Source organism: Lingula anatina, chromosome 1 (assembly GCF_051362555.1).
Source record: "Lingula anatina isolate TDL-2025a chromosome 1, LinAna3.0, whole genome shotgun sequence".
In the NCBI taxonomy this organism is placed as follows: Eukaryota; Metazoa; Brachiopoda; class Lingulata; order Lingulida; family Lingulidae; genus Lingula; species Lingula anatina.
Window position 1 is genome coordinate 14,184,078 of NC_141767.1, and position 12,950 is coordinate 14,197,027.

The 12,950-nt window shown below is 37.5% G+C and overlaps 2 protein-coding genes across 3 annotated transcripts in view; one reads left to right on the forward strand and one right to left on the reverse strand.

Annotated features, from left to right (window-relative positions):
- LOC106150932 (beta-1,3-galactosyltransferase 5-like) lies at positions 1-2,613 on the forward strand. Its single transcript, XM_013523960.2, has one exon. The coding sequence runs from the start codon at positions 546-548 to the stop codon at positions 1,767-1,769; it is 1,224 nt and encodes a 407-aa protein (XP_013379414.2). The 5' UTR covers positions 1-545; the 3' UTR covers positions 1,770-2,613.
- LOC106150963 (Fanconi anemia group J protein homolog) overlaps positions 2,492-12,950 on the reverse strand; it is a 26,159-nt gene continuing 15,700 nt past the window's right edge. For both annotated transcript variants that reach the window (XM_086999661.1, XM_086999660.1), the window contains exons 19-31: positions 11,025-11,162; positions 10,505-10,624; positions 9,286-9,357; positions 8,913-9,042; positions 8,529-8,632; positions 7,863-8,094; positions 7,284-7,410; positions 6,708-6,805; positions 5,126-6,486; positions 4,560-4,623; positions 4,177-4,311; positions 3,441-3,592; positions 2,492-3,171 (exon numbers count right to left, since the gene is read on the reverse strand). In XM_086999661.1, the coding sequence (XP_086855787.1) occupies positions 3,142-3,171; positions 3,441-3,592; positions 4,177-4,311; positions 4,560-4,623; positions 5,126-6,486; positions 6,708-6,805; positions 7,284-7,410; positions 7,863-8,094; positions 8,529-8,632; positions 8,913-9,042; positions 9,286-9,357; positions 10,505-10,624; positions 11,025-11,162 (2,763 nt within the window). In that variant the 3' untranslated portion in view covers positions 2,492-3,141. The remainder of the gene's footprint in view (positions 3,172-3,440; positions 3,593-4,176; positions 4,312-4,559; positions 4,624-5,125; positions 6,487-6,707; positions 6,806-7,283; positions 7,411-7,862; positions 8,095-8,528; positions 8,633-8,912; positions 9,043-9,285; positions 9,358-10,504; positions 10,625-11,024; positions 11,163-12,950) is intronic.

Below are 12,950 nucleotides of genomic sequence, written 5' to 3' on the forward strand. Positions count from 1 at the left end.
TATGCAAGACGAACTTTGAGAAAGAGTCGATAGAGCAGCATCGCCGAATACTTCTGCAGTGGACTAGGGTCTACATGTAATAGCGGTGATTCCATTTTCGAACACCTATAGATCAGCATATCGCTGATCACGAGATTTGCGACAAAAAGGAAAGTATCAATTTCATTTTTTCATATGAATTATATGATTATATTACGTGTCGGTGGGTCCTTATTTTTTACCCTGTGGTATAGTACTCAAGATAACTTAGTGCTGCCTCGTGTTTATTATCAAGTGAGCGTGTCATTTGCATAAACAATGTCCTATAGGCTTATCTCCTGGTAGAAGATATCTAGAAATGGCACGTACCCACACACGAACTGACAACTAACTACCGAAAGACAAACGTTGTAAGAGCGGTGATATCTTTCATCCCACCATTCCTTATTTTTTATGTTATGGCGGCAACATTAGCAAGAAAAAGTGAAAGCAGCAGGTGTTAGATACCATTTCGTGCACTGTTGCTTCACAGACTGCAGACTGAAGACGTCCTTGGATAACTACATATGGAAAGAAAAGGGAGAGCAAAATATCTTGCTATTTGCATTTTACTCATCGCCACCATTGCCTTTATTAGTATTCATATGTGTGTTCGCACGAGAGGCTCTTGCAAGATCAGCAAGTTGAAACTGTTCACGGCACCGCACACATTAGTAAAAGAAGAGTTCAACAACAAGATGAACATAAGCAGTAGAGTAGAACAACATTTCGAAAAGGATGAAGGTTCGATTAAAAAAGAATCTCCATTGAACCAGGCTAGGTATAGGATAATTAAAACACCGACACTGAGCAGTCAGAAGATAAAATCAACTCTGACTGCCGGAGAGGCAAGGCTTTCGACGAAAATGCATAATGAAAATATACACAAAGCACGGTACAGACTAAAGCTGAACGCAAAATGTCCACGTGAAAAAGACGTCTATTTAGTTACTGTCGTTGAATCGGCCCCTGGTTCATTCACAGACCGCCAACAGTTTAGAGACACGTGGGGGAGCGTTAAAGAAACGGGAGGCAAATATGTCCACACTGTCTTCTTGTTAGGAGCAGCTCCAAACGTGTCAATTCAATCAATCGTGGAGAAGGAGAGTGAAAAATACGGTGACATCGTACAGTACGATTTTGTCGACACTTACAGGAACCTTACGGTAAAAACAGTCGCCGCACTGCGCTGGGTCCTGAAATTCTGCTCTCACGCAAAGACTATGATGAAGACTGATATCGACGTCATTGTGCAATACTCTTTACTCGTAGACTTCCTGCAGTCCGTGGCGTTGAAAACCAACGGGGAACTAATGTTATATTTAGGCTGTGTTCTCAAACACATGCCCCCAGTGCGAGCCACGTCGTCGAAGTGGTTTGTCAGCGAGCAGGAATACCCAGGACACCGCTACCCAGATTATGTCGCAGGCTGGGGCTACCTTCTCTCGCTCCCCGCAGTTAAATCTGTTGTCCAGGCCGCACTGCAACTTCCATATCACCCGATGGAAGATGTCTTCGTTGGCATAGCTGCGGAAAAAGCTGGTGTCGCGCCTACGCAAAACAAATGGTTCGCTCCCGTGGTTAGTATGGGATATAGTTACTGTTATTTCAAGCCGTTCTTGGTAATACACCTGCCCGGTAATCGGTTGATGCGGTTGCAGTTTTGGTTGGATTTGAAGCAGTTTAAAAATGATAGTTGTAGCCACGTGAATCGAGGCGAACCACCAGAACACGTCTGTCAACTGCCGTAATATCAGATACGCATTCTACAACTTTGTCAACGAGCGAATTTTCCATAGTTTGTTCATCAGGATATTACACTTTATTAAAACCGTTTCCGGTTTGGCTGATATGTTTGCAGCTTTAATAGTTTTATATTACTGGTGTTACACCAAAAGACTGTCTGTAGATAGATTTTGCTCAATTAACTACCACAGCCTGCAGAGGATGCAAGTGAAGGTCGTTTTGAAAAGGAAAATTCCTGAATAAGCTCAAGATTTTTGTATCATCTTTATACGATATCACAATTTCAATCATAAAATTAAAAAAAACTGAACAATGGAAGATGAGAATTTTCAGATGGATTGTTCATTGGATTTTGGCGCAGTATTATATTTTAACACATACCCTGGTGTATCACCGTTTTTACTGGCATCATCGCAGATTTTTCTATTACTTTTCGCTTAATTGGGTTAAAATAAAATGTATAGGCATAAACATAAAAACATACGCAATTTCAATCTCTTTTCGTGAACTAAGCCAAACGTAGAATTGCACACAATTTGCACAGGATAATTTTTTTAAAGCAGAGCAAGGCAAATCCATCGCTTTAAACAACGTAATATACCCCAAGGACATGCCCAGGCGACCGAAAATGATTGTTGGTCGATTTACAATTACAAAAATCCCATGAACTGTGCGTTCATTCAGGAAACCATGGGCAGAGCCAGAAGTACTGAACAACGAGGCAATGTTATTGCACCACTTCCTTTAATTACAAAATAATTCAAAGTTTATAAAAACTTTACTTTGATCATATGATGACTGGAAGTAATAGACTGATTAAATGCTTTAAGTATACAATATCAGCACCAACTGTTTGTGCTTTGCTGTTCTCTATCTGATAAAGGACGTGTGTATTATCCAAAATAACAGATTGCGTAACTGAATTACACATGCAAAAAACAGTTAACTCCATTTTTTCTAATGGGCGCGGTCCTGTTTTTAATAATCAAGCAGTCTAGAACAGATGATATCAAGGTACATGTAGCACCGCTTGATGTAATTTCACTACTAAATAATAATAATAATACAAAAACTAGCACGTCTCTTTAAATTTCCAGTAATGCTATTATTGGCCATATATTGTCTAGTACATTCTTTCCAAATAGAGAGAGCTGCCTTCCTCTATAATAATGTGCTGTGCTGCTCGACATATCAGACTTACGCCTATCTTATATAATAACTGACATGAGCAGCAAATCAGAAATGCAGTAAGCCATCAAATCAAAAGCGTGTTTATCAACTACATTTACCATCTGTCTTAAAATGCACTGTATTACTATTTTTTTAAAAGTTTTTTTAAGGAATATTTTCAGTTTTAACAACATGCTGATATTCCACTCATTTCACTTGCTTGGATAAAATCCATGCCTGCAAGAAGAAAAAAAGACAAAAAGCAATAACCAAACAATAGGCTTACTTATTAACCAAGCTATTACGAGGACTACTCACGATTACATGTGACCATAAATTTTCAGAACTTCCTTCAAGACAGCCTGTACCAATGTTTCACAGGCACACTACATAACTTTCAAGCCAATGACACATTTTTTTAAAAAATTACCTCTTGACAAGTGAAACTGAAGAAGCCATTACACTACATCAAATTTTCTCACACAGCTGAGAAAGAGACTACACACCTGTCCCACAGAGTATTTGGACCCAGCGCCAATGGTGACAACATGGACCCCAATGACAGGTTTGTTCCTGACCGCGCCCTTACAGCTGGCACACCTGAGATACTGGTAGCAACATTGGTCTGTACTGCACCACAAGCTGTTCACCTCCACACCTGGATACATAAATATCTCTATGTATTACACTGGACTACTTTCCTTATATTTTTATAAGAAAATTACCATCACTGTACATTTGAAGTTCTGATTTGTACTTTTTGGTGGCAATGAAAAACATATACACATAAAAAATCCTTGACTTACCTTACTGGGAGTATTTTAACCATTTTTTTACTACTGTGAAAAGCATCTCATTATCAAATTTCCAATAATTATATTTTCAAACAACTGGGTTTTATTATCAATATGCAAGGCCCTTATCCCATCAAGCAGTATTCTTTAGCAATACAGTCTGTACCAGTTCACTTTGAGAGATTGATAAATTAATAACTTGCTTACTGGGTAGGAGATAAACCCAAACCAGGCTGTGCACTGAACACAGCCAACTAACAACAAAGCAGGAAGCAGACTTGTGAAAGTGAGTTAAACACCCTGAAGTGTAATCTCATCTTTGGACCTCTCAAAGTGTACTGAAACAGACAGACTGTATTGCTAAAGTGGGGCAGATATGAAGTATACCACACAGGGTTACAAGAGCCTCAGACACACAGAGGAAGAAAAAGAAGCAGGATCTGATCACCTCTGAGAGTCCCTCCCTCCCAGTCAGCGACTGCAGCACCCAGAGCCTTCCTCTCCACCTGGAACACATACTCTGACCCACTGGACAGCCGACTGACCATCTCTGGAACAATCTGGCCTGCGTCTTTATTTGGGACTGGAAAGATATTGACAGCTTTGTGTATTTAAACCAAATTTTGTACCCAAACTGAATCACAAGAGTAGTTTGGGTTTAGGTAACAAGAAAAAGTTGAAATAGTTTCTATAAGCTTTGACATAACCATAAGGACACTTATTTGAATGCCTGTTTAATGTTGTATCATATTTTCATTACCAGAATCAGCTATGGATGACAGATAAACAAATTACAAATTAATCTTCAACAACTATATCAAAGTTTCTTACCAGAGCCTCTCTTACATAAGTCAGCACCACATAGTTTGCATTGGAAACAACTGTCATCATCTGTCTGAAATGGTTGGTGGAATAAAAAAATATTTGAAGAGAGCTCGTAATTCTCATTATTTGTCTGAATAATTTAATGGGTACCACTTTCAAAGTCTGTTTATGGTTTCTTACATCTTATTACTTAAGACACAGCTATTTTTAACAACTTAATTGACAGGGTTTCCACCATATTTTCAAGTAGAGAGAGGTTCAATTTTTATTTCAACTTGAAAAACATGGAATATTCTTTAAATACAGATAAAAAGTATGTCTACAGAGATTGAACAAATTTTAAAGTCTATATGCTATGAGGCAAGACTTCTAGAGCCCTCATCAAAGAGCACTGACCACACTAAGTATCATACAATACGAGAGAAAATAGTTGATGTCCTTGTTAAAAAGTGGAAGGAAGGGGGGGGGGCACTTTTGCCAATAGTGCTTCAATGAATTACCATGAGATAAAGGTTTTAGTTTAACACAGCTTGGAGGTCAGCAAAAGGGATGGTTATAGAAACTACATGTACCTGTTCTCCAGAGCAGTCCACCAGGTCTAGTATGTCCCGAGACTTCTGGCGTTTACTGGATTCACTTTTCCGTTCAACTCTGCTTCTCTTTTTTCTGTTCATGATTGTGTCATCCTCGTTGCCTTCTTCCTCAGTGGTACAGTTACCTTTGGCAGGTACATTCGTTTCTTTAAAAACAGATCTTTTTCTAGAAAGACTTCTGGACCTTTTGGTCCTGGTATTCACGGAGCTGGAATCTTTTTGGTTGGAAACAGCAATTGTAGCGTCCTCACCATCTTGAGGTTTGAGCTGAGGTTCTTTTTTAATTGTATTCTGGTCAGGCTCAGCAATTGCATTAGAAATTGCTTCAGACATTTCATTCACAACCTTAACATCAACTGTCTCTTGGTCATGAAGTGTATCCTGACCCTCTAGGCTCATGGGCGCTGAGAATCCGTCCATTGATTCAGAGTCAAACAGAGGTGGTGTGCATGAAAATCTGGGACAACTTTCTTCTTGTTTCTCAGGAGATGGAGCTATTTCAACTTCCTTATTCCTTCTATTGGCAGGAATGTTCACATGTTGGTAAAATTTATCTCGCTTTGAGGTTTGAACCAGAGACTTCGCTTTATTATCAATAATTCTCATTTCGCTTATGGCTTTACCATCAGAGGTTGTCCCTGAGAAAGGATGTCTCTTTTCAGGTTCAGGGTCATCTTTTCTGAATCTAAACATGTTCAATTTATCTTTCAATTTTCCCTTCAGTGTAATCTCTTGGTTCCTAGCTGCTGGCTCTTCACTTCTATTAGCAGCAACATCAGTACCACCTGCTATTTCATCACCCTCCTCATCCCCCTCTCCCAGGGACAGCTTACACCTGGGTGTGCCAACCTCTGCATCTCTCTGGGATCCAGTGGCTTCTTTTTGTGAAGGAGGGCTCACAAACATCAGAGGTTGGTAGTTTCTTGCACCACCACTGCCTTCTGAAGTTGATCCTGTTGAAGACTTTGACCGTTTCTTATTTACTGCTGTACCCATGGTTGCCTTGGATAATACTGGTAGCTCCACAGCTCCAGGGGTGGAAGACTGGGGTTTGCCATTTGCTGGCAAAGGGGTGTCAATTTGGGATTTTACGCTGCTAATGGCTGCTGTGGGAGTGAACATTATATCCTTGCCTTTTGGAGGTGCAGGACTAGTAAGAACGTACTGACCAATGAAAGTCTGTCCCATGTTTGCTTTAGTATCTCTCCCTCCTTGCTTGGTTTTGGTAATAGACTGTGGACCCACTGGCCTTGATTCAGTGTTTACAGGCGTTGTTTTTTTCAGTGCTGGTGAGGCGGAATGTTCTACAACTTGGTTGACATTTTCATCTTTTGTCAAATCTGGAAAAAAAGTTGACAGATTGACATGTAAACAGATCTTCCCCTTAATGTGTCAAAACTAATATCAAAAAATATTTTTGACTTCATGTATATGCCTTCAGGAAGCATTTCTTTTCATAGATTCAGTAACAAAAATGAATGCGTGTCATAACAGTCCCCTTGGAGCACACTTCCCCCGTAATACTTCAATTAAATTAAAATTCAGTTGTAAGCTACAGTACCTATCACTAAGGAATTTCTCTGCTGCAAACTGGGGTCTTCTTGTGACATTGGAGTCTGAGTACTGGGAAGGAAACCACCTGCCATACTGGTATTCAAACTGAAAAGGAGAAAACAGAGGGCAAAATCAGATTATACATCTGACTGGGATAATAATGTGAGATGGGTACAAAAAAAGAAAGAAAAAAAAATTGGATAAATCATAAAGGAGGACTGAGGGAGGAGGCATCCTGTTAAAAATCTTACATTTGTTTAAAGTGAGCTCAGCTAGTGAGCAAAAATGTTCATTAGTTTGGCAGTTGGATTGTGAATGAAAATTATCAAACACCAGCCGAAAAACTTTCATGCAATTAGCTTACGGCTATCAACATCAGCCGTAGCAGCCACCCATGAATAGGGACTGGGGACACCATTTACCTGCCATTTATAAGAGGGTCATGGCCGCTTTACCACCTAGCAGTAAGTGAGGGTCAACATCTGCTCACATCAGTCTGATAAAGGCCTAAGTTCAGGGGCCGTAAGCTAACAGTATGACAGATTTTCAGCTTGTGTTTGATAATTTTCATTTATTGACTTACCTGGTGTTAGCAATAGTGTTGGTGGGTGGGTTCTCTATCATAGACTGTGTGAATTCTTTGAGAGACAGTCTGGCCTGGGTGAAGGTCACGTGGTTCTGGACTCGCTGGCGTACCCATTTAGAAAGACCTGGCAACAATGTCCCTTATGAAATTATTAATCTTATCTAAAAGCACAAATCAACAAGTATTATATTGGAAAATCATTTAAAGAAATCAAATCAAATTAAATCAAATTTCAGGTTCATATGGACACCAGGATAAAAATATATTTATTTTTTTTTTTTTTTTTTTTTTTTTTTTTTTTTTTTTTTTTTTTTTTAAATCTTAATACCGATTTCATGAATTATATTTATTCATCTATTATTTTTCTTTATATTTATATTTCAGGAATGAGACTGCCATTTAGTTAAAAAGTCAGAAAATATGGTGTTGTGTCCAGGGGTTGCCTAGGCGAATACAATTTTTGGCTCCCAAAAAGTTAGAAATCTGCTGATAGTTGGAAAAATATCATCCCTGATATTTATTAACTTATTTATTCTTTATCTTGAGCATCAGTTTTAAAACTTTCAAGCACCCCACCTTTTGTATATTTTTGAGGATTATTTCCAAACCTCTGATCCACCAAGATGAGTGCCCCCCAGTCCCTGATGTGGCGTATACACCTGCCCAGGGCCTGGTTGAGAGCACGGTAGGCCTGGATCTCGTACCACTGCGCCCCTGTCAGCAGCCCGCGACTGGCGTGGTGCTGGTTGTTATAGTTACGCTTCAGTTCCACCTGCAGGTCCTTCACATTGGGGAATGGGATCCCAACCTGTCAAATAATAGAAAATATTGGGAAAATTATATTTTGAAGTATTAAAACTGATGCTTGTGGTGAAAAAAAAAGTGCCACAGCCACAACTGTTACAGGAAGATTTCAAAAAAAAAAAAAAAAAACTTTACGATAAGAAAAACAGCTAAACACACTAAACAACTTCGGGGCACCAAATAAATTCAATGACTCACAAGGGTTGTATGGCAACTTTGGTACGTAATTGAGATTTCAATTTGACAAATCTATCTTAAGTTTTGGGACCATATAATCATTGGATGCTCTGGCCAGATACTGACAACAGAATAAAACTTAAATGTCTTGATAGCTTTTTAAAATCAATACTTTGCCTCTGTTCTTCTTTTCAAAATCAGACTTCTTATAATTATATTATATTAATGCCCACAAAAGAAACAATCAGAAGGTAGTCTCACTGTTATCACTGCTCTAGCATTATTATCAGCAAAGTCCAACCCCTCACTGACTTTCCCTCGGCACACGGCAATAAACAGCGCACCGTCCTGGCCCCCGCTTTCAGCTGGAGAAGAATGCCAAATACATTTAATAAAATACATTCTTTCACCTAGAACTTTGCTTTATTTCAATATGCAGCTTTGATTTCTGTAAAGATAATTGTTCAAATTATTTCACATCCGCAAAAGAGACAAAACTGAGGGAAAAGTTTTTAAAATCTCTTTTTGACCAATGGAAAATTGACTACCTGATGACAAATTGTTTGATGAAAATAATCAGACAAATTATTCAAAGCATACAATTAAAAATTCTAACCATGATCCTAACTTATCTTTTTTTTTTACCTCCATCTGCTGTTTCCTCAATGGCTTGATAAAAAGATTTCATTAGTTCATCAAAGTCCACTTTGTCTGATGCTCTTGGCTCACAAAACAAGGCTTTCTTTTCCTGCAGGGCTGACCCCACCCCCGTTGTCTGGTGAAATATTATCAACAATTTCAAATACTAAAATACTAAAAACATTACATAAAGATAGGCAAATACTTGAAAATATATTAATCCTCCACTTATTTTTATTTTCTGGTTTAGCTTAATGGAAGAGCAAATGTAGTATATTACATCCTATTCAATAAGAAATTAAAAAAAAAAATGTAAAGTGACTGTCACAAAATATTCTTTTGTTTATAAACAGTGACAAAAACATCCTGCCAGCCTCACCTCCCACCGTGCTTTCAGCTTCTCCAACATGTTATATGAGGAAACAAACACCAACACGCCATGAGGAACAGTCTGCAACACACAAACAGTATGAAGTTTTTAACAGCACATTCTAAATATCATGACTCAAATCATCAATGTTTGTCACTTTTTTTCAATGTTGACACAAAACATGGAGATAAAAAGTGACATAATCATGCTTGTTGAAATTTGATAAAATTTCTCCAATTTTGGTGAGGGTGTTTGGTAACTTCATGGAATTCTGTAAACTACTCTTATCTACCTTACTCCTTTTTTTTTTTTTTTTTTTTTTAACAAATTGTCAAAGTTAAAATCAATCCTCATGTACTATGTGACCAGTATCCATAAAATGGACTTATGAAACTTTCAGAAGACTGACTGAATGTGATAACTATAACCCCCTCCAATACTCCACTGGCAAAGAAAAAATAAAATACAGGAATGAGATGGAAGTTTTCATGACTCAATAATTTGAAAAATATTTCTGCATTTAATGTCGTTACAAAATGAAAAGTCTCAGGCAAGGAGTTTGCAAGAAAGTCTTTATATAAAATTTCCTTATTGAAATTTGTGAGAGTTTGCAGCAGGGATGGTATTTTGTTGAGGGTAAAGTGTATGCAATTTCACTTTCAACCATATGCAAAATATTGAACACAGTGCACAGGAACAAATCTGACACGATATTTTGACCCACTGACCAAACGTGATCTATAAATCAACAAAGTAATTATTGCCAATTTTCAATAAACATGTCACTTTTATCTCACTGTAACAGGTCAAACTGAACACAGACAACCTTTTCATCTGACAACACACAACCACAAGTTCTCTTTTTATCTTATGAAAACAACACAAACTCAAACAAGTAAGTGGAGCTAAGGGCAATGTTTTCATCTAAATCGACACGTTTAAGAAACACTTTGGAAAAAAACTCAAGTTTTTGAATATATATCCTGCCATAACATTTAACAAAAATATGAATATCAGACATTTATCAAAGTGCTCTTTATCCAACAGAGAAGAAAAAAACAGGTCACCAAATCTTTTTGGTATTTCAAGAAAAACAGTAATGTTGAAAGGCCAATCTTATTATTTCATGAAAGAGCTCACCTTACAAACTTTTACCAAATAATTTCTAAATCATAATCAGAAAAAGGAAAAAAAAAGCTGTTAAAATATTTTTTCAAGACCGTCTCACCTGGCAGACGCTCAACACTAACTGGCCCAGCTCATCTTGGAAGGCAAAAGTCTCAGTGTTCTGGTAAGTGGCCTGCAGTGGATGACCACCAGGTCCCCTGGTCACTGTGCCCACCCACACCTAGGGGGGAGATGACCAGTACAAGTTGACAGAACAAAGAAAATAAATCATTTCCAACAGGCAACAGAGTATTATGTTCTAGTTCTAGTCTTATTCATTACCAAGCAATTATTAGTTGTATCCAAAAATTACAACTCGAAAAAATGCTGGAAATAACTAAACAAAATAAAATACATTTTTGAAATAATATAATATCAATTATATCTTATAATATTAATTTAAAAGCATTTCAGACATACAGCCATATGTTTACTATGGCATGCTAAGCATGAATGCCTGTTATTCCCAACCCTGAATTTCAAAATCTTACACTACCAATATGTAAAATTTATACTGGGAATTTTTCACAAATGTTTCTTTTTCCATTTGTTCAGCAGGTGTTAGCACAATTGTCCAGTACCTGCTTCTTCCCCACAACATGACTGGCCTCTAGTTGAATAGGGAATGGAATTCCTAGTTCAGACTGAAAGGATCCCATAGGAGACAGTGTGCCACTGGTTAATACCACACAACGGCTGTCACCCAGCTCTTGAAAAGCCTACAGAAAAAGAAGCATTTATTTAATGTATGTGGTCTTTCCACACTTTATAACTACAGTGATGTATATAATAGCTTTATGATCTGAAATGACAAATATTTTGATAGCTTTATGTTAAACCACTAACAACTAATTTGTCAAATCATGATTTCATTTCACTTTTACAAACCCTCTGTAGTTTTATTTTGTAATAATGGTAATGTCACTGGTGGATCCAGCATAAAACTAGAGGATCAGAGAGGCGATACCGCCTCCAAATATTGTACCACCAGCTGGAGCAAACGCATTCGTATAGACCCCCACATACACAAAATAAGGGACACAGCCACCAGTTTTGTGCTTGACAAGCTGTAAAAATGCAGTCAACAAGAATTTTTTAACTATTGCAAAAAATATATATGGTACAATCAAATTTAAGTTCTTCGTAAGGTAGGTCAAGGGTCAATTTCAAGGTCACACTTAGATTGCCAGTATAGGACTTCCTATTCAACTTCAATAGTAACTATGGACCTATCTCAGCCAGTTTTGGAGATAAAAGGGAAGCAAAATTTGCAAAATTCAGTTCATGGTGAAAAGTAGGTCAAAGGTCAATTTCAAGGTCACATTTAGATTGCCAGTATATGACTTTCTATTCAAGTTCAATAGTAACTATGGACCTATCTCTGCCAGTTTTGGAGATAAAAGGGAAGCAAAATTTGCAAACTTCAGTTTATGGTGAAAAGTAAGTCAAAGGTCAATTTTAATGTCACATTTATAATGCCAGTATATGACTTCCTATTCAAGTTCAATAGTAACTACGGACCTATCTCAGCCAGTTTTGGAGATAAAAGGAAAGCAAAATTTGCAAAATTCAGTTCATGGTGTAAAGTAGGTCAAAGGTCAATTTTCAGGTCACATTTAGATTGCCAGTATATGACTTCATTTTTCAAGTTCAATAGTAACTTTGGACCTATCTCAGCCAGTTTTGGAGATAAAAGGGAAACAAAATTTGCAAAATTCAGTTCATGGTGTAAAGTAGGTCAAAGGTCAATTTTATGGTCACATTTAGATTGCCAGTATATGACTTCCTTTTCAAGTTCAATAGTAACTATGGACCTATCTCTGCCAGTTTTGGAGATAAAAGGGAAGAAAAGTTTGCAAAGTTCAGTTCATGGTGAAAAGTAAGTCAAAGGTCAATTTCAAGGTCACATTTAGATTGCCAGTATATGACTGCCTATTCAAGTTCAATAGTAACTATGGACCTATCTCTGCCAGTTTTGGAGATAAAAGGGAAGCAAAATTTGCAAAGTTCAGTTTATGGTGAAAAGTAGGTCAAAGGTCAATTTTAAGGTCACATTTAGATTGCCAGTATATGACTTCCTATTCAAGATCAATAGTAACTACGGACCTATCTCAGCCAGTTTTGGAGATAAAAGGAAAGCAAAATTTGCAAAATTTAGTTCATGGTGTAAAGTAGGTCAAAGGTCAATTTTAAGGTCACATTTAGATTGCCAGTATATGACTTCCTATTCAAGTTCAATAGTAACTATGGACCTATCTCTGCCAGTTTTGGAGATAAAAGGGAAGAAAAATTTGCAAAGTTCAGTTCATGGTGAAAAGTAGGTCAAAGGTCAATTTTAAGGTCACATTTAGATTGCCAGTATATGACTTCCTATTCAAGTTCAATAGTAACTACGGACCTATCTCAGCCAGTTTTGGAGATAAAAGGGAAGCAAATTTTGCAAAGTTCAGTTTATGGTGAAAAGTAGGTCAAAGGTCAATTTTAAGGTCACATTTAGATTGCCAGTA